This window comes from Leptonotus elevatus, chromosome 5 (genome assembly GCF_054856555.1).
Source record: "Leptonotus elevatus isolate MCC_2025b chromosome 5, RoL_Lele_1.0, whole genome shotgun sequence".
Classification (NCBI taxonomy): Eukaryota; Metazoa; Chordata; class Actinopteri; order Syngnathiformes; family Syngnathidae; genus Leptonotus; species Leptonotus elevatus.
In genome coordinates this window covers 26,892,432-26,916,939 of record NC_141243.1, presented here as the reverse complement: position 1 = coordinate 26,916,939, position 24,508 = coordinate 26,892,432, and the positions used below count along the sequence as shown (strand labels likewise).

Below are 24,508 nucleotides of genomic sequence, written 5' to 3'. Positions count from 1 at the left end.
AGGCAGCGACGTGCGGGCCAGTGCCGTTTCGGTCCGGCATGAACAGATAATTTTGAGACAGAAATGAACTTTATTTACCCAAAAAACATACCAAAAAGTACCGAACCGTGGCCGAAAAAAACTAGTTATTGACCATCTGTATCGTCTCATTCTTATACCTACTCTCTACTGTCTGTTTATTGTTTATACTGTACATGTCTTTTGTATCACTCTGTTAATCCACACTTAAATGCTGTTTTTTTATCCCCTGGAAAAATAGAACCACATAACTTTTTTTTGTTTCTAAAACGTGACCTATAAACTGTACAATTAAATAGAAAATAAACTGTTGAAAAGGCTATACGTACGCATAGGCTACTTGTATACATACAGTAAGTAATATACTCGATTTTATGGGTCATTCCAGAATTGGAGGACATTTTACCTCCCACCCATCAAATTTTAAATAATCCATATGCAAAATAGTGAAAAATGTAATCTCTGAGTAAATGTACTTGTCCTGAAACCAAATCTAAAAAAAAACTAAGAGAAGAGAATGCTTGAAAATAGTTTTTAAAATACCAAATAAATCTGGATTACAACCTAAAATTTAAATTTTCTCTTGTCCCACCCATCCTACTGACCAAATACAATTAATCTTAAATAAAACGGTTAAAATGAAATTTGAATTTCATTTTTTTTTAATGTTTCATTGCTTTGTCTTGTAACAGTGGGAAATTTGTTTTAATAAACATGATAATTAAAATTATAATTATTATTCATGGAATATGTGTCCCACAACATGCACACAACCATGTTACCATAACCTTTTTAGCATGGTAGAATAAGTATAAAGTTGTGAATCAGATGATACGCTGGACTTGGCATCATCAAACATTTGTCCAAAAGAGCAAAGTTATGTCCTCTTTTCTATTTTTCATATTTTTATAACATAGCCTTGATTGAATTTCTCACTCTACCGCATGCAACCCTGTCATATGATCCAAAATAAGATCATTATTAGTTTTTAATTGTGTTCATACATTTGTTTACATCAGTTTTCTAGCATGACACAAGAGGAAACTGTCTGGGAGGCGGAGTCCAGGGTAATAACAACGTAGCAGTCTGTGATTTAGCCCCGCCTGTCGTGGCCAGAGAAGCTGCCAAATGCCGCTTGATTCTCCAAAGTATTTTAATCATACCTTTGGATAAAGCAATACGCGAGAAGCAAAGCAACAATTGAATCTGACAGGTTTACTCTTGTTTCCGAGAGGAGTTATTGACGTCGGGAATAATGTTTTACTTTGACTAAGATTTTGGCGTCCGGAGTTATTTTCCAACACGTGAAATCGGTATTTATCTACCGGCAGTTTGACGCAAAAAGTGTTTTTTTCCCCTACGCGAACATGAGCTTTCCACAACAGGAATGGACACTCAGCTTCGAAATTCATCGCCATGCAGCCCAAGGTATAGTGTAAACTACTTTTTCTTGTTGTCTTTTTTTCCCAAGGCAGTCTGGCTTTCTCCCCCTAAATCAGTCGTCCGATTGCAGAGCAATTGAGTTGTGACAGTTCGTTCTTGCTTCTCTGTCAACGATTAATACTGTTCAAAAATAGGTTTAGGTCCAACAGACAGCCAGCCTAAGGCGTGCTAACGCTTCTGTCCTAACATGCTTCATTCCGCAAGAATTCTGTAAATAGGATTTAATTGATGGACTGCAGCATTAATCTTCCGTATTGTTTTTCTTTGTCGCGTCAGGCGGCACTGCAATATTTATATTCATTTGCTCACCATAGCCCACCTGCGTATGTATGATGCTAACAAATACATGAGATAAATTAACGCCGTTGAAAAAAGCAACAAACAAACACCAAAACGTATGAACACAAGCGATGTGCGAAAGTAGCAACACTGTTGTGTTGGAGACGAGAATTAACATGCTGATTTGTCAAAGATAAATTACTTGAATCGTCACTATTATTATTATTATTATTATTATTATTATTTGTAGCCACCCAGGCTAAAACAATACTACTCGACCAAATTCAGGAACCACATCAGCAATTCCAATTGAACAGAGAAGTTGGGAACAACTTATGTTTCTACATGAACACGAAATTACATTTTCTACCAAAACTTGAAATTACATTTTTATTAGTGTTATTCCGATACCGATTCTGGTATCGGCAGAGGCCCGATATTGCATTAAAACAGTGGCATCGGTATCGATGAGTACTAACAAGTAACATGTCGATACATTTAATTCTGACGCTAATATAGGACTTTGGATGCAGCATCTTGTGTCTTGCTCATGCACAACATTCACTGATGTGTGAGATGTTCACTGCATGCCGAGCAAAGATATCCTTGAATGCTCTGAACCAATGGCAGGACAGCTTTTTAATGTTGAGAAAAAACAACAACTTGGTATCGGTATGGTATCGGAATCGTATCGGGGGCCAAAAAACGGTATCGGAACAACAGTAATTATATATTTTTTTTTTAACAATTTTGAGATAGGATAACAACACATGATTGGTGTTTTATTGTGGCTACACCTAATACACAAAAACTAATTACAACATTTAGTGTTTTCATTTTTTCAAGCAATCATGAAACTCAAAATGAAAGTCAACATACCTTACTTATGGAGTATAGTAGCCTCTTGACTGGCTAGCAGCCGAGGAAAGTGTTGGTAACTATGATGGGCTTGAATGAAGTGTATGAGACCTGAGGATGTTAGAGGGAAAAATGTAAAATTACTTGTGGTTGCTAGGAGCATGGAGCATATTACTATAGTTAGTAGTATACTAGCTAGTAGTTATAGGCCCTTATTAGCTGAAAATTTAAAAAGGAGGCAAAGAGGTTTCTTGTCTTTGTGTAGTGATGTAAGGCAATGTTGTATCACAGGAGTACATGACTCAATTAAAGTATATTGCTTCAGTTCATGCATTAATAACAATTAATTAATACATTAACGTCATGAATATATACATACATTAATACAACAATTACCAATGCCAGTCTTATTTGAAGATACCGGTACTCACCGTTTTACGGTCAGGAACTAGAAATGAGAAATTATATGAATACAAAGTTGCCATTCATTTCATGCAATGTAAAGGAAAATTTATATATTGGGGTATATAGGTCTTTCTTTAAAAATCATCTGTCATTTTTGGGTGGGGAATTGTATTTACTTGTGGTATCGGTATTGGTATTAGAATCGTTGACTACTGAAGAGTTGAGTATCGGTCTGAAAAAAAGTGGTATCGAACATTCCTAATCCTGATCATGCGGCATGACGTGAATGACGTTTTTACAGCCAGGCTAAGGAGCCAGCAGGGCTCCTAACATGGGAAATTGAGGCAGCCCGACAATTTTCCAGGTAGCCCGACCCTTTGATAAGAAATATGGTCATTATTTCCAAGTCGTATCGTCACAAAACTGAAAATAATGCAGGGTTCTACGTTAAGCCTTTTCAGGTGGTGGCCAAAAAACAAATTGTGGTGGCCCTACCAGAACCAGCACTATCCCCGTATATCGCTGGCTTGGTCCGATGCCTCACATATCATAATTTGGCCAATTAAATATATATTTTTTAATATATACTATTAGTCGGTCACACGTGTGTTATTTTTGACAAATGCACCAATAAGATAACTATAATAAGTAACAAAAGAAAAATAATAATTCCTATAGTAATAGTAAAAGATAAGTCAAAAATATTGTATATTAACATTTACTCCCAGCCATTTTAACAGAAGCAATTAATCCCCTTCACTTCTGGCTGTTTTACTGGATTTTGACTGATTTTGCAAGGCCCACAGAATATTGTGTTCTATTGCTATAAAAACATGGAACCTACCAAAAGATAGATTAGAGTCTCTTCTTTCATCAGGAAAAAAGTATATTTCTATCTGTTTCCGTTTTGCAGCAATTAGCATTAGAATATAGCTAAGTTTCATCATTATTCACAAATCTATTTAGAATTGTGAGAAATTAGCTTTTTTTTTCAACATAGCCCCTGGTTAATCTCTTTTTTCTGCTGCCACATGCTGGCTGTTTGTGTAATAACTACCATTTCTTCAATCGTTTGCAGTTGAGAGGCTGCATCAAAGCCTTCTGTATGCTGTAGCATAAAAACAACATAAACAATTTGCATAAATAAATCTTAGGGACACTTAAAACATTTTAAATAGAACATATTTATATGTTTTTGGGGGCAAATTAGGTAAAAGTGTTGATTTCATTTCATCTCATTTATTTATGAAATGTGTATTTCAAATATTTTTTTCAACTTTGTGTCCAGACTATATAGAAAACCTGTAGAATGCACAATAAAATTATTTATAGGAGTACAGTATCTCACATTTATTTGGAGTTCAACACAACCTGCTGTGTCGCAATTTGAACACTGGGTGGCACACCGGGTGCCACGTAATGACGTACTTCACTGAGACACCCGAAGAAGAAACTCACGAATGATGAATGTATTAACCCTAACCCCCTCGCAATTTATGAATATTTGGGGCAATCAAAGGCTTTTATCTGCCAGGATTGCATCGCAACAAAGTTACATGCTATGCTGAAAGCCACAGTAAACGCAAACTTGTTGCACACTCGAATGGGAAAAGTGAAATTATGGAACAGGTCTCGCGATACTAGTTGTGAAATCAAGGTGTTTGAGCAGTGCTACTGCTAAGCTAACAGTGCCGTCTTCTTTCGAGTCAGTCACCAAATGTAGTTTTATAGCGCATGCTGTCACGAGTCTGTGTGCACACTTCCAATCGCAATAATTTTCAGGTCGCCATCCGGGCAAATGGTACCGTAAATTGAGTTTGCCCAACGAAATTGAACACACCATAAAGTCTCATTCATTTTGGCTGGCTGGAGTGCTTATTTAAGTGGTTGGCCCGGCCGCGACCCGCAAAATTATTCTTTTTACTACAATCATTAAAAATTCATCTACTACTAAATATTAAATTGTAAATACAGTTCAGCGTTGTTGTAAAATTGTATATACTGTGTTTTTATGACTTTCGCGATGGCTGGAGTGCGCCACCCATGCTTCGCAACCAGGAAATGGGAGTGTGCAACGGTTGCTCCATGGTCTGTTTCTTCTTCGGTTGTTGCTTCAGGTCTTTTCGGTGCATTGCTGTTGATATAGTGCCTCCACAATGGCACAACGCTTCGTACTGCAGTTAAAGTACGTTGCTGCCGAGCTCAACACAGCGCTCCAGCTGTGTTGAGCAATATCAGGCACGCACTCCGAGTTTACACCGCATGCGTTTGCTCCGGCGGTGCAGCCGATTTGTTTCCTGCGTATGCTCTGCGTATCGACTGCGGACCAGCTGCGTCGTGTCGGAGCCTGCTGCACGGATAGACCTATTTTCAATTTTTGCCGGACGACACATCCGTCAAAAATGGCAAACTAGCACATAACACATCGAGCGGGACAGGAAGACCGACGCATTTTCAAAATAAAAAATTCCGGTTACTTTTCAGAATAAAATACTCGCCAGATCCTATTTCACAATCATGACAGCAAAACGTCATAATGCTTAACTGTTTAAACACCAGCGAACATGGACGAGGTGAGATTTCTAATGGAGGTGGATTATATATGACAAGGCACATCCTTTCTTTTGGACAACCTAAAAATGGATGCTGCAAGGAACGTCATAGCAGAAGCTGTGGGAGTGGACGGTGAGTTCAGTCAATGGAAGTCCACCTCTCTTTCTGCTTCTTTGTTGAGCACACGTTCTGTGTGTTTGTCATTGTTTTTAATGCCACATTATTGCGCGCGATCACACGAGACACGGTGGGAAGTTGTCAGCGACGGAGCTGCCGGACCGCAGCTATGCGCAGCCAGTGAATTTTGTCCATAAAATTGACGTGTCCGGAGCATGCAGTCAAGACAGAGTGGAGCGGAGCCGCAACGCACACGCATGCGGAGTAATCCCGGGGTCAGGCTGGAGGCGGCGAGCAAATTAGGTGGAGGTAGCCACCTCCACATTTTGTACATAGGAAAAACCCTGTAAATGCTCAAAAAACCTTTCCTAGATATTAAAGAACAAGAACCTCTAAAAGCATTTGAGTTTTTTTGTAAATGCATTGAATATTTTGGAAGAAAAACATGTGCAAAGACTATTTAGTATGGATCGGTATCGGCAGATACTGAAGCCAATGTATAGGTATCGAATCGGAACTGTGCCTTTCAGCTTTTATCTTCCTTGCAGTGTGAAGTGTTCTGGGCGACCACGACACAGTTTCTTGGGGGTGGAAAAGGGTGGAGTCGCGTCATGCTCATGTAGTGTTGTGTTAGCTAGCGTACGACACAATTGGGATTCAAACTGAAAAAAAAGAAGTAAAGGCTGGCTTCGAGCACAGCCCAAACTCCAGCTCAGACTCCAAATAAACTGAAAAAAATAATAATTTATTCACGCACCATGCACAATCTTGACACAAAGGCTGCTTTGGGCCAGAGATGGCAGCAAGGTTTTTCCTATGTACAAAATTCCGAGGCTGCTACCTCCACATAATTTGCTCGCCGCCTCCAGCCTGAGCGACTGATATCGCTCAACACAGCGCTCGGCTCAAGCTGTGTTGATTGACCTCGGCAGCAATGTATTTTAACTGCAGATGCAGCGTTGCGCCATTATGGAGGCGCTATATCAACAGCAGTGCACCGAAAAGACCTGAAGCAACAACCAAAAAAGAAACAGCTTTTTATTTTTATTTATTTTTCACAACTTTATTGTACCGAAGAAGAAACAGATTACAGAGCAACCGTTGCACGTGCCCATTTCCTGGTTTCCTGGCTGGGTCGCACCACCTCTGCCTCGCTCCAGCCATCGCCAAAGTCATAAAAACACAGTATTGTATATACAAAAAACATAATAGTGTTTTACAACAACGCTGAATTCTATTTACAATTTAATATGTACTAGTGGATGAATTTTTAATGATTGTAGTTAAAAACGTTTTTTTTTTAAATCGCGGGTTGTGGCCGGGCCATTCGCTTAAATAAGCGCTCCAGCCAGCTTCAGCACGAAGCCTCCGCTCATTGTTCCCCTTGAGCACTCGCGGTGAGTTTCACGTGCCTGTAGCGAAATCATGACAGCAATGTTTCATCCACGGTGGAACGGCAAAATGTTAGTAGTTTGTAGTAGATATTGTGCATTTTTGACAATGATTCTGGCTGGCTGTCGGGCGCCTAGTTTGTGAAAGCTTCTGTGCATTTGATGGACTGTACTAAAAGACGTCGCCACATCATGCAACGGAAATTCATATTTTGAATCCTGGAAGAAAAAAAAGTGGCCGATACTTCCCACTCTGGAAATGTTATGGCAGAACTGTTTTAATGAATGAATTATTTAACATGATAATAGTCATATTCTTATGACTTATAACTGTTGATATTATTATTACTATTATTATTGGAACATGTAATAATGCTCATCAATTTATATGTTGCCTGTAAAAAATGAAGTGAGTCAGTTAATTTACAGAATACATGCACGTCATGGTGCATGGTTGGATGTTTGATACCACTTTTTTCAGACCAATACTCAACTCTTGAGTAGTCACTGATACTGATACCAAATACCGATACCACTAGTAAATAAAATTCCCCACCCAAAAATGACAGATGACTTTAAAGAAAGACCTATATATCCCAATATATTATTTTTCCTTAACATTGCATGAAATTAATGGCAACTTTGTAGTCATATGATTTCTAATTTTTACTTCCTGATTGTAAAATAGCTGCAGGAGGACACTGCAGTGAGTATCAATACATTAAAATAATACTGGTATTGGCATTGGTAGTCGCCCATAGTCAGGATGGTACCATCTCTGCTTCAATTTGAGCCAGGAAAAACCCTGCGATTAGATGCGGATGCGAATCAGAATGCAAACGTGAATTTGGAAATAGGAAGGAATTTAACAGTTAAATTCCCGTTTAATTGGTTTATTGTATGAATCGCTATGACAACTGTGTTATTGACATACCCATGGCAAAATATGGGAAGTTGGTGCTGTGCCACAACAGGTACAGGACCTGCGTAATAGTGGGACAAAACAATGAGTTTGGCAAAATCCGGCAGGTCCCGGAACCTAAGACTCAAAATCAGGACTGTCACGTCTGTGTTTATTTTTTATTCAGTAACCTCACAAAATTTAATTAGGCTTTTTGTACATTATTAATAATAATAACATGGTAAGTATAAAATAAGTCTAATTCACTACTAGTAAAATCCTGGCATATGTAGTATGGGTCCAAACACGTTTACAACCTGTATTATGTCATTACATTGCATTTGGAACATACAAAAGGGGCTTTTTCTAATCTTTGGCCATATGGTCACAATAGCAGGGGGAGGGGAGGATAGGATTGGATGAGAAATTTAGGTCAATCTAAAACAGGAAACAAAGACTGGTTAATGCATTTCCATTAACAGTAATCTTATCCCATCATAAAAGCAACATTTAAATGAATAAAAATACATATAGCATGCACTAATATGAGTTATAGAAAGTCTCAAAGTGTCTGAAAGAAAATTGCATGACCCGGAGATACAGAAAATGGCAAGTACGCTTTAGCCTCTTTCACAATAGCCATCTAGACAGGCATATTATCGACGTAGTTGTGGAATGTACAGGTTTGAATTCTGGATCATGCTCTTCTTCAGTATGTCACAGTACATATTGGATTTCAAGGTTCCCTCAATGAACTGTAGTTTTCCAATGCTGGCTTCACTCATGCAGCCCCAGACCATAACAGTCACACCACCGTGCTTGACCGTAAGCAAGACACACTTGTCTTTGTACTCCTCACCTGATTGCTGCTATACGCGCTTAACACCATCTCAACCAAATAAGCTTATCTTGGTCTCATCAGACCACACAACGTGGTGGCAGTCTTTTATAACCTAAGCCATTTTCAGATCTTCAGATAGTTCTTTGCCATGAAGTGCCATGTTGACCTTTTGGTGACCACTATGAGAGAGTGTGAGAGCTGTAATATCAAATTTAACTCACCTGTTCCCTATTCACACCTGAGATACTGTAACACTAACAAGTCACATGACACTGGGGAGAGAATGGGACTAACCATGCTCAATAGGCATGGGACGAGACAAGTCGCACGAGACAAGATATCTCATGAGATTGAGTCCACGAGAATGAGACGAGACGAGATTTTTGCAAAATTTGTAATATAAAAAAATGCCTGGTATAAATTTTCTAGTTTTCAAAATGTTTTCCTTTTATATAGCAGACTGCAAGAATATTTACAAACTGCTGTCATACAACTATTGAAAATTCTATTGAATATTCAGGTATAATATTTGGATAAAATAAAAAAAGAAGAAAGAGCAAAATTATATTATAAAAAAAGAAGACAAAAACCCCGCATTTTACTTAGTAATTGAGTGACCAACTGTTTTTCATTTTTAGATAAATAGATATATATATATTTTTTTTTACTTAAATTTAAACTGTGCTTAGTAGCCCACTATTTTCCCTATTTTATAGTAGCGATTTTGCCGGCTAAATTAGCACAGTTGAGTAAGCCTGGTTTGTTATAGAATGATTAGCACTACAACTGTCAGGCTGTCACCATTAAAGTGTGCAGTCATTTATGCCTTTCAAAAGTAATGAAACGGCCCTCGCACTGGCTGAGTGGCACTAGCGCTATTAGCATTAGCAATGCTAGCCACATTAGTGGCACTACGCTAGCGCCGCATTGGCATTAGAGGCGCTTGAGCTGTCGTTAAATGCTGGCTACAGGTGCCGTCTAATACAATGTCAGCACAATTAAGTAGATTTTTTTATTGTCCATAATTACTGATTGAAATTGATTTCCACATGTGTGCTGACGTTAGCGACAAGTCAAGCCGTCGATACGTGTGACAAGCTGTTGGCAACAACTTCAAAACAAGAGCGTACCGAGGCATTGATGTCCTTATGTTATTGCGATAGTAAGGTTTATTTTCGAGTTGGCCTACTCATCGTGTGCTACCGTTATGAACAAGTGCTGCGACTGTTTTATTGACAGCATACGCTAAATAAGCGGCTACCGAGGCATAAAAAATGTCTCGAAAAAAAAGATCTCGTGCTTTGCAGGGACGAGATATCTTGTGGCTTTCTTCTAATCCCGCAAGATCTCGTAGTATGAGTAGTACAAGATCTCGTCCTATCCCTATAGTGCTAATTTAGGAAATTTTCATTTAGAGGTGTACTCACTTTTGTTTTCAGGTGTCAAGCTATAAATGGATGTAAAAGAGCAATACATTTACAGTTATATAAGCTGTACATGACAATTTTTTATTGTGCTTAAGTGTCATTTATTGTGTGTTGTCCCATAAAAACACAATTAATATGAAAGTGTTTTAAAATGTTAATGTTGCTTTTCTCCCGGGAGTTACAGTTTCATTAAATGAGTACAATAAATGCATTTTGATTTCTCACAGCATTTTTGGTTTCTTATGCTGTATTTGAGGTTTGGTCATTTATTGTTTTTAATGTGTGGGATCTTTGGTTGTCAATACAGTAGCCTGACTTCTTGTTTATTTTGCCAACTCAGACTGTGTGTCCCGCTCAGAGGGGCTCTAAATAAATGAAAGGGAACAGCTTACCACTTGTCTATTGTGATGCACAAGTTGATTTCTCAGCTGAATTTCCTGAAAACACCCTCATTGGCATTGCTTTCTTTAGAGCTATAACAAAGAGCACCAACAAAAGAGATGACACTGTTGAACAAGGGATTTTTCTAGATCTAATAGTTGAATATAGTAATTTTACAGTTTTTTGCAAAGTGAATCACTCTTGTAAAAACTACAAACACCTGTATATAAACCATCTTATGTTACCATATATACATAAATTAAAAAAATACACACATTTCATAAGGTTTAACTCTATTTGAACCAGTTACAAACTGCTATGTTTAACTTAATAGACTTTTACAGTTACTGTAAGCAAAGTACACAAAGAAAGTAAAAATATACAGTACAACAGGGTAAATTAATCAAACACAAGATCAGTGCTACACACTATTGAAAATAAGATTTATTTCTTCTCATATATCCAAAATCACTCACAACAAAATGTGTATCAGCACTGTAAACCCAGAAAATAGACAAATACAAATACTGTACTACCAGTATAGATTAAATTTACTGCAAAGTTAAAAAACAAACAAAAGCAAACAATTATATATATATATTTTTTTACATTAAGTTGAACTGTTTGAACCAGTTACGCACTGCACTGTGGCGGCCGTGGCTCAGGGTGTAGAGACGGTCGTTCAGTAACCAGAAGGTCACTGTTCGATCCCCACTCTCCCCGTGTCTTGTGTCGTTGTGTCCTTGGGCTAGGCACTTCACACACACTGCCTCCAGTGCTACTCACACTGGTGTATGGAAGGTGCTATGAAATACACAAGTTTCATAAGGTTTAACTGCGTTTGAACCATTTACACTCTACTGTGTTTTACTTAAAAAACTTTATGAATTAATGTAAGAGAAGAACACAAAGAAAGTACAATTACACAATATGATAAATTACAGTTTTTTCCAATTGCTAAAACACAATTTTTGTTTTCTCAAAATTCTTAACACAATTCAAAAACCACACACCTGAACTGCAAAATCCCTCACATATCCTGCAAAATGAAGCACTGAAACCAAAACTACATATAGCTTTATCAAAATCAAACTTTTGTGCCAAGTGGCACACACGTTGTCATTCATATTACCAGATTAATGTCTAATCAACTACACAGTTTGGCATAAAAAAAATGTTTTTTTAAGCTAGAGCATAAAGAAGGCTTTGACGCAGCCTCTGAACTGAAAAGAACAGTTGAAGCAATGGTAGTTATTACAAAAACGACCAGCAGGTGGCAGCAGAGTATAAGAGATCATTCCAGGGCCATGTTGAAAGAAGCCGTTTTCCCCATAGTTTTAAACAGATTTGTGAATAATGATTAAACGTAGCTATATTCCAATGCTAATTGCTGCAAAACGGATACAAATGTAATTTTTTTTCCTGATGAAAGAAGAGACTCTAATCTTTCTTTTGGTAGGTTCCATGTTTAGTATAGCAATAGAACACAATATTCTGTGGGCTTTGCAGAATCAGCCAATATTCAGTAAAACAGCCGGGAGCAAAGGGGGTTTCTTCAGTGAAAATGGCTCGAGTGAATGAGTTAAAATGATATATATATATATATATATTTTTTTTTTTCTTCCAAACAATTTTCTTGTTGGAAGGCCTAGCCTCCCTCAGCATCAATCCATGGTTGATGATATTATCAACAAATGTTGCATGAATTTTATTTGACAAATTTGGTCCTCTTCATCTTTGAGGATGTTCTCCTCCTATATCAGGTTTTCCTCAACCTCTACATCCTGCTCGTCCTCCACAGATTCCCCCTCACCCTCTTCCTCTGTCTTCTTTCATTTTGGTTGAAAGTAGGTGAACTTAGCTGCTGCATTTTTGTAGTGTTCAAACCTGATCTGTTTGTCTACAATAAAGCAATCGTGTTTATACACCTTATTCGTGTGTGTGTTTAATCAACTTGCTCATGTGTGTGGTGATTTGTCATTTGTGATTTGTCAGTGCTTTGGAATTGTAAGTAAGTGACATTAAGATATACTTCTGTGTCTAATGTATGTATACAAGTGTGTTCAGTGTTTTGCAAAACATTGTGTGTATTTTTCGAAAAAAGTGTGAGGGTGACTTATAATGGTGAAAATCTGGTCCAATGTTTTTCTCCTGTAATGTTTTGATCATTACATAATTCTTTTGTGTGTGTGTGTGTGTTTTTTTTAAAATAGTGTTTATGCAATCAAAAAATACTGCAATAGGTTTTTGTGGATCTTTATTTATCAATCCCTTGCACAATTGTTGACTTAAAGGATCCATATAATGAAAAATCTACTTTTTGGAGCTTTTATCCATGTCAAAATGCAAATTCCTCACCAAAAACACAGCAGAAGTGGTGTTTTCTTCCATTTACCATTCTCTGAGAGAGAGACTATGTTACTTACTCGCACTTCCACTCATATTCAGATGGGGTGGTGAGGGTAACCAACTGCTAATAAGCCCAAAAGGTATGTTTTTGAGGGACAATGTGGGGGACACTCTTCAGCGACGCGGCGGCCCTACCCCGTGGGCAGATCCGTGTTTGGTTTGATTTACCCATTTCTAGCACATACCTACAGTACAGTGGTCTTTCGCTCTTTTGCAGTTCACTTATTTGCGGATCACCGATTTTTATCCCCCCATTTCAAGTACCCCATAAAATTGTTTATTTATGTTGCTATTTTTGTCCTTTCTTTATGATATTTGAGTAAATATAAACATCTCTTTCCTTCATTCAACACAATCTATTACACTTGTAATCAAAATATAGAATATTTGGCAAATTAAAAAACATGTATCATGATAAGTTTTAAAAACATTTTAACATATTACTTCTATTAATTCTTCTTAGTAAGTCAGTATCCCATCAGTGGTGAGCTATTTTTTAGAACAGATCCCAGTTACTCATACACAATGTGTGTTTCTCATTCCTCCAACTCAAGCAACTATGGTGGTTCAGGGGTTCTGTGGTTTCCGATAGTCTGGCGGCTGTGACGGCAACGGGGGACTTTTTGTGAGCTACTCACACAGATGACCTTTACTGTATATATGGAAGTCCGTGGCTACGCCTTGTTGTCGTGGTTACGGCTGACAGTAATCGCACCAAACTCTCATTAAAGTTTTTATTTATTGATTATTAATAGGGCAAGCACAGATTTTATGGGACACGACTCCAATTTACGGGATGCATTAATTGAGCTTCAAACGCTGTGCGTGCACGCGCTACGCGGGACGGTTGGTCACCCTAAAGTCCGAGTATGGCCTGCCTCTTTTTGCCAACGCATGAGCCGCCCAGAAACCGCCACATGAACGACTGCGTCACAACGAAAACTCGCCGATATTCATCACGAAATCATAAGGGTGTTGTCTTGTTTCGATTCAGTCATCAAATGAACATATTTTTATAGCTGTCACGAGTCTGTGCGCACGCTTCCACTCGCAATAATAGTCAGGTTGCCATCCGGGCGAATGGTGCCGTAAACTGAGTTTTTAGTTGCCATTGGCGAGCTGGCGAACGCTAAACCTCAGCCCTGTACTATGAACGTATATGAGCGGATGGTGTAGTGTAGTGATTAGCGTGCTCATTCTGAAAACAGTAGGTCCCCGGTTTGTGTCCCACGCAGGGCTTTTTTTCCCCCTCCACTAAGATTTCTTGTAGTATTGAGTGGCAAACAAGCTGTTTTGTTTCAAATGTTTATTGAAGAAATGAACATCCATCCAATTTCCACATTTAAAGAAGACGCGGTTGTACTGCAGCGGCTGACCGGTCTTGGGTGAGAGGGGCGCAGCAGCCACATGGACAGAGGCAGGGCTATATTGAACCTGACCTCTTACTTCCGGGTTAGAAAAATAGCCTGCAAAATTACTTATATTTCTTAACAAATAACATTGCCATGGTGTCAAAGGTAAAATATGTCTATAGTTAATGGTGGAGGGGCTTAAAATAGCGTGATATGGACCCTTTAATGTTGAATGTTTTGTACTAACATTGCTGACAATGGCAAAAACATTACACAGTAATGCCTAGTAAACATCCAATTTTAACTGTTCTCCGGGAGTGCAGGCGCTGCCCACTTTCATGCAGTGTACTTGAATAGAATTGACAGATGGGACCACAAAGTTCAACACTTTATTTGAAGCCCTGGCTCTACATAGTCATGACGATGTGGTCATGTGGTAGCCTGGGTTTTTATCTCTAATTGCTAAAGATGTGGCCGTACTCAGCTCTCTGTTTGTAGTTAAGTTTACGCCAACTGGGTCAGCCCACAGTCCCAATTTCTTATCGAGACCATACTTTGCTATTCACCAAAAGATTTAATCATTATGTTTGAGACTATTAATAACAACCGTCACACTATATACTTTCTATTGATGAGACATATCATGAGAACTTTGTTTATATAGTGACCTTTTTCTTCTGGCTTTCTTTCAGTTGTTATTTTGAGTGGCAAGTGTGTGTGTGTGTGTGTGTGTGTGCCTTTGTCTTTGCTACATTATGGGGCCCATATACACATTTTTTTCCTGGTATAACTACCATTGTGGGGAGTCGGGACCGACTTGTCCTTGTGGGGACATTTCGGTGGTCCCCACAAGTTCAGACCTCTTTTTGAGGGTCAAGACTTGCTTTTAGAGTTCAGGTTTGAATTGGATTTTGGTTGGGGTTAAGGTAAGGGTTAAGATTAGGCAATCAGTTATGATGGTTAAGGTTAGGGTAAGGGGCTAAGAAATAAATTATGACAATGAGATGTCACCATTAGGATACAAAGACAAATGTGTGTGTGTGTGTGTGTGTGTGTGTGTGTGTGTGTGTGTGTGTGTGTGTGTGTGTGTGTGTGTGTGTGTGTGTGTGTGTGTGTGTGTGTGTGTGTTTGTGTGTAGCAAGAGAGGAGAAGGAGAGAGATGCATGCACACACGCACACATACTAGCTCAGTCTGCCTCAGAATAGTATGAAATTTCAGAATTGTTTTGGGCATTTTTTAGTGTGTAGTTGTGGTCATGGGCTCTGATAAAAGAGGGCTCTATTTTTGTTTAAATGTGCATATGGGTGAAATGTCCTTTCTTTTGGTAGTTTGCTTGACTAGCGCACATAGAATATTGCATATGCGCCGTTGTGGGATGGAACATAGCTGACTCCGGCCAATTGAAGGGGCTCCCTTAATTCACATCAAAATCAGGGCGGTCCTTGACGTTGTGGAAGCAAATTGATTCGTTGGGCTCAGAGAGATGAGATTGTCGCATGCAAAGTGCATTTTATAAAGGTAAACTGCAAGATCTCCCCAGCCGCACGTGATGTGGGCAATTGAAGACCGCCTTGCATCCCCGATTGTGCATGAATAGTAGTGTGACTCACCCCACCACCCACAGTTGTGATGCGCGTTCAGGGGGTGCAGTAAAATATTTTTTAAACTAAAAATTTGTTTCATGAATTTATTTTTTACAGTGATTCAGAGGGTTTGTCCCATGTAGAAGTTGTCAAACGAAAATTGATCCACAATATGTCCATGGAGCGCCTCAATCAAATCCACCAAAATCGTGTTACACCATCTGACGTGCTTAAAGGGATATTTGACTCATTGAGCCATTTTCAGCAGTAAAAATTATTTTTTTTGTCTGTAATTAATGTGATAACTTCATTATTTTTCATGTACAATTAATACCTTTAAAAAAAAAAATTCCACTTGGTGTCGACTGATTAAGACATCATCTGTGCTGAGGAAGTAGGTAACGACCAATCATGGCTCAGTTTAATGACAAAACCCTGAAAACAGGTGAGCCATGATTGGTTGTTACCTACTTTACTATTAGATTTTTAAGACTTTAAAATGTTAATTTGCATCACTGCTTTTCTTCACAGTGCCTGGATGCTTATTCACATTCTACAATAGTTAAGAGAATAAGGTTAGTTTAATTACAACAGCGCTGTTTGATAGAGTGTGTCTCGTTAATAATAAATTAATCAATGTTATTTTCTCCCGTTTAGGTATTTGTGGGATTCTGCAACATCCCAAACAGACCTATACAAGCACCCAAACCATCCTCCACAATCTGGAATATTGCATGCAAGTCTGACTTTTTTTGGGGGGGGGATAAATACAGACACTGAAGGTTTTGGCTCTGTCATGGTGTTTTGGAGATTGATTTAGAGCCATCAGGATAAACTGTTTTTCTTGTGCCTGCATGGACATTTGGCAGCATCACCGTTGTTGTTGGTGAGAAAGTCTCAATAGGCCTATGGTAATGCCAGAATGCCCATATCCCAGGACAATGCCCTCAGCATCCTTTCACTTCTCAAGGAGTGGCTTAAAGCTCATGCTGAAAGGTCACACCAGGAGAACAACTTGAAACTGCAAACTGGAATCTGCGTCAGCAAGGTATTTCGCCTTCTTCTGGATGTTTCCAGTTTATTGTTAGTATGCATTTTCCTACACTCTCCTGCTTGTGAAAATCAGTATTTCCTATACAAAAATTAGGGGTGCACGACCGATCGGCCGGCTGATTGATCGGCCTCGATCGCCTTAATTTTGGGGGATCGGTGATTGGCTGATCCCATAAAAATAAACCGCTCTTTTCCACCGATCTCATCTCTCTCCTCAGAGGTCAAATTATTTTTATATATGTTTACGTATTTACAATTAATCGATGTATAAGTACTTTTAGATAAGCTGGATAAAAAGTAGTTAATTATGAATTTGTTCATATCTGTTATCTGAAATCATGACACATTTCTGGTTGGGGCGCACACATTGAACCGTGTTAAAAATTGAACATGCACAATAGTTCCTCTACAATGCAATAGATATGCCTAAGTTTGCACGCTATATTCCATTGCGACAAAGTGACCGATCTTTGCGCACACAGCCCATTGGCATTAGCTTGTTACGTTCCCTGTTCAGTGGGATGTCAATGTCCGGTGGAGTTCTTCAGAGTCCACTGCTGGAATTACCTTTTTTTTTTTACATTTTAAGCCTCATCGTAGCACTGCAAATTTGAAGGTAAGTTGGCAAATATTGGTTGCTAGTTTACTCTTATTCTTGGTGTGGTTGTGCTTACGCAAGCATATATAACAGTTATACCTAAAGGGTATGCAAACTTATGAGCACAACTTTATATATCACCATTCACCACTAGCTAGCACACATACAGTCGAGTGAAAGTGTCACTATTACTCTTGTTTAAGATATACCTTACAATGCAAAACAGCCTGCCGAGTCTGCATCAGTCTGTCATTAGGGATGTAACGATAATGGCAATATTGTGATATCGCGATATTAAAACTGCCACAAAATATTGTCATCGTGTCACGGTATTAAAAGCAGCACATCTTTAAAAAAAAGTCAAGCTGATTTCCATTTGTGCAGTTCTAGCACCCTCTGGTGGCTATTTTTTTTTTTGTGCAGTTTAATTTTCATCCGGCATGTTTTGGCCCTTCTATGTTTAAAATCCACACTATTAGTCAGATGAAGGGGAGCTGTTATGTTTCGGTTTTGGAGGGGTTGGATTTTGTTCATTATGGGTATGTTTTGTTGTTTTTGTCTGTGGTTGGTGTTTGTCATGTGTTCCTGATTTTTCCCCTTGTCTCGTTATGTCTGATCACGTCCACCTGTGTTTCTTCCCTTCCCAGTGTGTCTGACCAATCGGTGCCCTCAGCCTATTGTGTTCCCCAGTGTTGGTGTATTTAGTCTGTTGTGTTTGTCCAGTCTGGGTCGGTCCATTGTCGTTTCCAAGTTTTGTCGTTTCTCCCATGTCTTGCTAGTTCCTCGTCATGCCACTTGAGTTTGCTTTGATTTAGGACTTTGTTGTTTTTTGTCGGACTTTACCTCGGCGTCCTCGCCCTGTACCCCCCCCCCACCCACCACCCCCCGCCACCCCCTCCCCCCACCCCCCACCCCCCGCCACCCCCCTCCCCCCACCCCCCTCCGCATCTGTCAACACACTTCCATCCCTATCCTATATTACCCTATCCTGTTGCACGTCCTTCCCATCTCGGTCTCTTTGCCTTGCCAACCTGTATAGATCAGTCTCTCCCTCCTTACTGTCCAACCTAGCATACAAGTCATCGTAAGCCCCTTGTTTTTCAGCTTCCACCAGTTCGTCCTCTGCTCTGCCTTTGCCGTCTTTGTCTTCCTCACTGCCAGAGTCATCCTCCACACTACCATCCTATGCTGTCTGGCTACACTCTCACCTACCACTACATTGCAGTCGCTGCTCTCCCAGATTACACCGTCTACTCAAGATGTAGTCTACCTGTGTACTCCTACCTCCACTCTTGTAGGTCACCCTATGTTCTTGCCTCTTCTGGAAGAAAGTATTCACAACAGCCATTTCCATTCTTTTTGCATAGTCAACCACCATCTGTCCTTTTGTGTTCCTCTCCTGGATACCAAACTTGCCCATCACCTCTGTTTCCTGCACCAACATGTCCATTGAAGTCTGCAATGACAACTCTCTCACTTGTAGGGATGCTCTGCATCATTTCATCAAGGTCCAACCAAAAGTTCTCCTTCTCCTCCAGCTCACATTCTACCTGTGGTGCATACTGTTAGAGTAGACAATATTAAGTATTGTACTCTTTGCGTGTTCAATTAACTGAATGGTGAGATTCTGGTGAAGAAGTCCCTTTGCAAAGGTATCATTAAAACAGAAGCTTCTGATGACAACAATTGACGACACTCAAACCTCGTGTTCTATCAGATTGTGTGTTCTCTTCTCCGGCACATCATTATTTATTGAAAAGTGGGTGAATACGAAAAGTCTCCTCCCATCAGCCCACAGTACATTTGTTTACAACTCAGTAAATACCAGAAAAATCCCTCTCTACTCCCTCTCCGAGTTCCCATAGGTATAAATCAGATTAGAGAAAAACAATCATACATCAGCCTGTCTCTTCCGACAGAGACAGGTACCAGACTACATACACTCCTTTCTAAATAGCAGATGGAAGGAACCCGTTGCCCTTCTCCTCTCATAAATCTGAGACAGATAAGAATGCAATACTTATTCATTGAGCCATACTGAGTTAACTAAATCCAAAACGGCTAAAATATAAATTGAAACTGAAAAACAATGTTAATAACTCATCAATACCCACTAACATTGACAATCACACCTTCGATTCCTAGCTTCAGGCTCATCACTCTGACACTCTTTTTACCCCTAGGACGTTCCTTCACGATAACTCCTACTCCATTTCTCTTCCTATCTACATTATGATATAATAACTTGAACCCTGCTCTTAAACTTCTAGCTTTGCTCCCTTTCCACCTGGTCTCCTGAACACACAGTATGTCCACCTTCCTCCTCTGCATCATGTCAACCAGCTCTCTACCTTTTCCTGTCATAGTTCCAACATTCAAAATCCCTACTCTCAGTCCTAGACTCTTGGTGTTCCTCTTCTCTTTCTTCCTACGAACACATCTTCCTTCTCTCCTTCTTCGACCAACAATAGTCCAATTTCCACCGGCACCCTGTAGGTCAGCAGCACCGATGGCGGTCGTTGTTAACTTGAGCTTCGACCGATCCGGTATGGATGTCATATATTTGATTTGCATGTTTGATTTGGCCAAAGTTTTACGTCGGATGACATTCCAGACTCAACCCTCTGTATTTATCCCGGCTTGGGACCGGCACAAAAAGACACTGGCTTGTGCCCTCTTGCGGCTACATTAGCACACCCATTGCAATCATATTTAAAAAATGAAAAACCAAAAGCTATCTTGGAGAGATGTATTGAACATATTTTCTAGTTTGTATTTTTCATGTTTTACAAGTGCTCAATGTGCCCATGCAGCACGGGCAGCACGGACAATCAAGCCGATGAAATTCCTCCAAAACGCAGTAGGCTATATGAATATTAAAATATCAATTGCAACTGACTCCCTGAAAAAAAAGGTTCAAGCCGATTAAGTGTCAAAATAATGACATACCATGTACACTGTCATATTGGATATTTTATTCCAGTCCACGTCATCGCTGATGTGCGTGCACGCGAAAGCGTTAATATGCATATGAATGTGCGGCAACGCTTCTGGGTTAATTATTTTTCACAATATTGTGAGCTTCGTTCTAATATTTTTAGACTATGATTATACATAAAGAAACTAATTTTTTTTTTGTGGCTACGAGGTGGAGGATCCAACATTACTAATATTAGCACATGTCTACACATGTAGTATGTACCCATACATTTTGTGACAATAAGTCACGGTTTTCATTCATTTGCCACCGTAATAGACTTGTTGCACACACAAACAGGGGTGGGCTGTGTTCGCCATTCACTTCCGTAATAAATGTATATATTTTTTCTGATCTTGAAGGAATAATATGAAACACAACAGACCAGGAGACGAGTCCAAAATCAAGTTTTGCGTGTGCACAACACGTCACAGCGATGACGTGGACTGGACAAAAATGTCTAATCTTCTAATAAAAAAGGGAATGAAAAATAATATATATATATATATATATATATATATATATATATTTTTTTTTTTAAAGAGCTCAGTTTTGTTCATTCGGTAATGTCATCATCATTGCTCTTATTTTTTAATTTTATTTTTTATTTTGTTGTATGTGGTTGAGTATGTGTATGTGCGTGTGTGCGTGCGTGCGTGTGTGTATTCGTTAGTTCACCAAAAACCTATTAAAAAAAATCCCATACCGTTCACCTAAACCGAACACCGCCGTCAGGAGACCCGAGGAAGGACCAAAGAAAACAAAGGAAGGTAAAATCCAGCACCGACCAGACACCACCCACCGGGCCACCAACCAGAGTTCTTCACCAACCCCAGAAACATCTAAATTCCAACAAATCAAAAAAATCAGGGATACCTCAAGAGACCAAAGGAGAGACTGAGGAAAGGAAGGAAGGACAAACGAAGCAGAGTGAGATCCACAGACACCAGCCTCCACCAATTCAATGACCTGAGGAAAAAGCAGATTGCGTCTGAGTTTCGATAGATGCTCGTGTGGTGGATCTGGCATGCATGAAAATCTCCACCAAAGAGGGGAGCCGTCGACCCCTGCCAGGACAGAGCAAGCGCAACACCTCAGGGCCCCCCAGGCCGCGGCAGCGCCAAAGGACGACCCCCGGGCCCCGCCAGGGCCACCGGCCGGAGAGCAAACCCAGGAGCAGGAGCGCCCCCCATCCCAACACGGCCCGCGGCCCCAACCCAACGCAGCAGGACGGGGCACTGCAGGCCCACCAGGCACCCCACCGGTCCACAGCCCCCGCTCCCCCCACGACCCCCCCGCCCCCCATCCATCACCGCCATCCACCCCAACCCAGCCCCAGCCGCCACCCAAGCCCCCCGCCACCTCCCCCCAACAAAGCCGCCCCCCGACACCACCCCGACCAACCGGCAGCCCCCCAGCCCCCGGGGACCCCCCGCACCCAGGCATCGGTGCCGAAGAGGGGCCGGACAGCGGAGCGGAGAGGGCACCCGTGCCCACCCCACCCCCCGCCGCGCGGAGGGACAGAACACCGGGGGCAGAAGGGGAGATGGGGGCACCGGAGGACGGCCGGTACCCCCGAACCCCAGGCCCAGCGGGGAAAGGCCCCGGTCGTCACTCCAGCGTTCTTAGTGAAAGCTAACCCCTGTTACTGAGTCCGCCAGGGGACCGCAGCACTGCTCTATACTGCGGTCCCCAACTGATGGCACCCCACCCTGACAGCCCCCCCCTCCCCCACCACAGTTGTGTGGTGCATTCAAATTGGAGGGGAGTTGTAGGGCGAAGACGGTGTTTCCACCCTACCCCACCCCCCCAAAGTGTGTTGTGTGCCCTATATGTCTATAAAAGTGTATTGTGCAAACCTAGTGCAGTGAGTTAAGAGGAGTGACCAGCGGGGCCTCTCCCCCAACCGGGCGGGGGCAGGAGGCGCACCCGCCCACCAAAGCCCCACCCACCCCACCAGGACCCCGGCGGGCATATGGGACCAGCCCGGCGGGGCGATAGGGCTCGCCCCCCGGATACTGGGGCCCGCCCGAGGTGCCAGGATGTCCACCGGAGCGGGCACAACACCAAAGGCCCATCCACCCCTCCAGCCCCCGGAACGCCGAGACCCGGGCCACGGATGGAGCCCCCGGCCCAGGGGAGGGGAAGGAAGGTGTACAGGGGAGGGGGAAGGGGACGACAAGAAGGACAAGGGGCAGCGGCAGGGCCGCAGAGAGAGGGGGAGAGGAGGAGGAAGGGTGACGAGGGAGAAGGGACAGGGAGGCGGAGGACGGGCGGGGAGAGGCGAGGAGGTAAAGGCAGCAAGGGGGAGGAAGGGGGAGGGGAGAGGGAACCACGGGGCACCCCGGCGGCCCCCAGGCCCCGAACCGCGTCGCCGGGCCCAGAGCGACGGACCGCGCCGGACCGGCGCCGCCCCGGATACCAGGGAGAGCCCCGCAACGCAGCACCCCCCAAGAGACCCAGGGAACGGCCAAGACGCAGCCGCCACCCAGCAGCCAACAGAGGGGCAGACCCGCCCACGCCCAGCCAGGGGGGGGACAGCACCTATAGAATTAACCCACTGGCATGCAGTGAATCCGAATATTAACCCTTAGTGCCCATTGGAGGTGAATTTGCTCGATCCTGTTGGCAGCAGCTGGGTTCCTGACTATAAAAAGACAACCATTAGTTACAAATTGCCAAATATAGAAACATCAATGTAAGTTATGCTCCCACACACCTAAATAAAACGATTGTTTGTTAAGTTGAAAGTCGGGGTTAGGCCATAGGAGAGAAAGCCCACAGCGCTCCACTTGGGCTTTTTTAATTTCTAGTGCCTTCCACCAGGCAGTCAGGGTGGCGGAAATCATTGGATTTTTAAAACAATTATGTCGCTTAATCGATGTTTTAATAAAGAGTAAATCTAGAAGTCTGAGGTTATTACAATCCTTTTGTTCTAGTTCCAGCCAACAGTTAGTATCTCTGTTGGGTTGTGCCCATAAAATGGTATATTGTAGCTGGTTAGCTATATAGTAGTGCATAAAATTTGGTGCCTCTAGACCTCCTTTGGATTTATTTTTCTGAAGAGTAGATAGACTAATCTTTGCTTTTTTTTTTATTCTAGTAAAATTTTGTAACGGCTGAGTCCAACAAATGGAACCAGTTAGCCGTAGGTTTAAATGGAATCATTGAGAAAAAATAGTTTATTTTGGGTAAAACTTTCATTTTAATAGTGGCTATTCGTCCTATTAGAGAAATAGGAAGATTATTCCAGCGCTCCAAGTCACTATAAATGCTATCCAGAAGTGGAGTAAAGTTTAAATGAATTAAATCAGTTAATTTAGTCGAGATTTTTATGCCTAAGTATTTAAAATGACCTATAGGAAATGAGTAGTGTGGGTCCTGGCTTGCAGGTTTCCATGAAATTTCTGTAATAGGTAGAAGTGTTGATTTTGTCCAGTTAATAGAATAATCTGATAACTGTGAGAATTTAGTTATTAAATTAAATACTTCCCCTAATGAAATAGCGGGCTTTTCTAAATAAAGTAAAATATCATCGACATATAGATTAATTTTATGTTCTGTTACCTCAGAGTGAATTCCTTGAATCCTTCTTTCCTGGCGTATGGCTAATGCAAGCGGTTCAATAAATATTGCAAATAATAAAGGCGACAGTGGGCATCCCTGTCTTGTGCCTCTCTGTAGAGTAAAACTCTGAGATATAATCCCATTAGTAGTAACTGTAGCTTTAGGAGAATCATATAATACTGACACCCAGTGAATAAATGACTTCCCAAAGCCAAATTTATTTAAAACAGCAAAGAGGAAGGACCAGTTAACTTTGTCGAAAGCTTTTTCTGCATTCAATGATATAACTGCCTTTTTATCATGCCGCTGTGACATGCTAATAAGGTTAAATAAGAGTGACGATCTTTAATAAAG

The 24,508-nt window shown here is 41.1% G+C and overlaps 1 protein-coding gene across 6 annotated transcripts in view; it reads left to right on the top strand.

The window, feature by feature from the left end:
* The first annotated feature begins 1,122 nt into the window (after nt 1-1,122).
* pdzd2 (PDZ domain containing 2) overlaps nt 1,123-24,508 on the top strand; it is a 104,382-nt gene continuing 80,996 nt past the window's right edge. For 4 of the 6 annotated variants that reach the window (XR_015094830.1, XM_086075927.1, XM_086075923.1 and 1 more), the window contains exons 1-3: nt 1,123-1,446; nt 16,491-16,534; nt 16,617-17,007. Coding sequence is in view for 5 of the 6 variants with exons in the window: in XM_086075927.1 (XP_085932053.1) it covers nt 16,882-17,007 (126 nt within the window). In the remaining variant the exon portion in view is untranslated. Of the gene's footprint in view, nt 1,447-5,582; nt 5,689-16,490; nt 16,535-16,616; nt 17,008-24,508 lie in introns of those variants that run through there. The other 2 variants (XM_086075926.1, XM_086075924.1) reach the window with 2 other exon arrangements.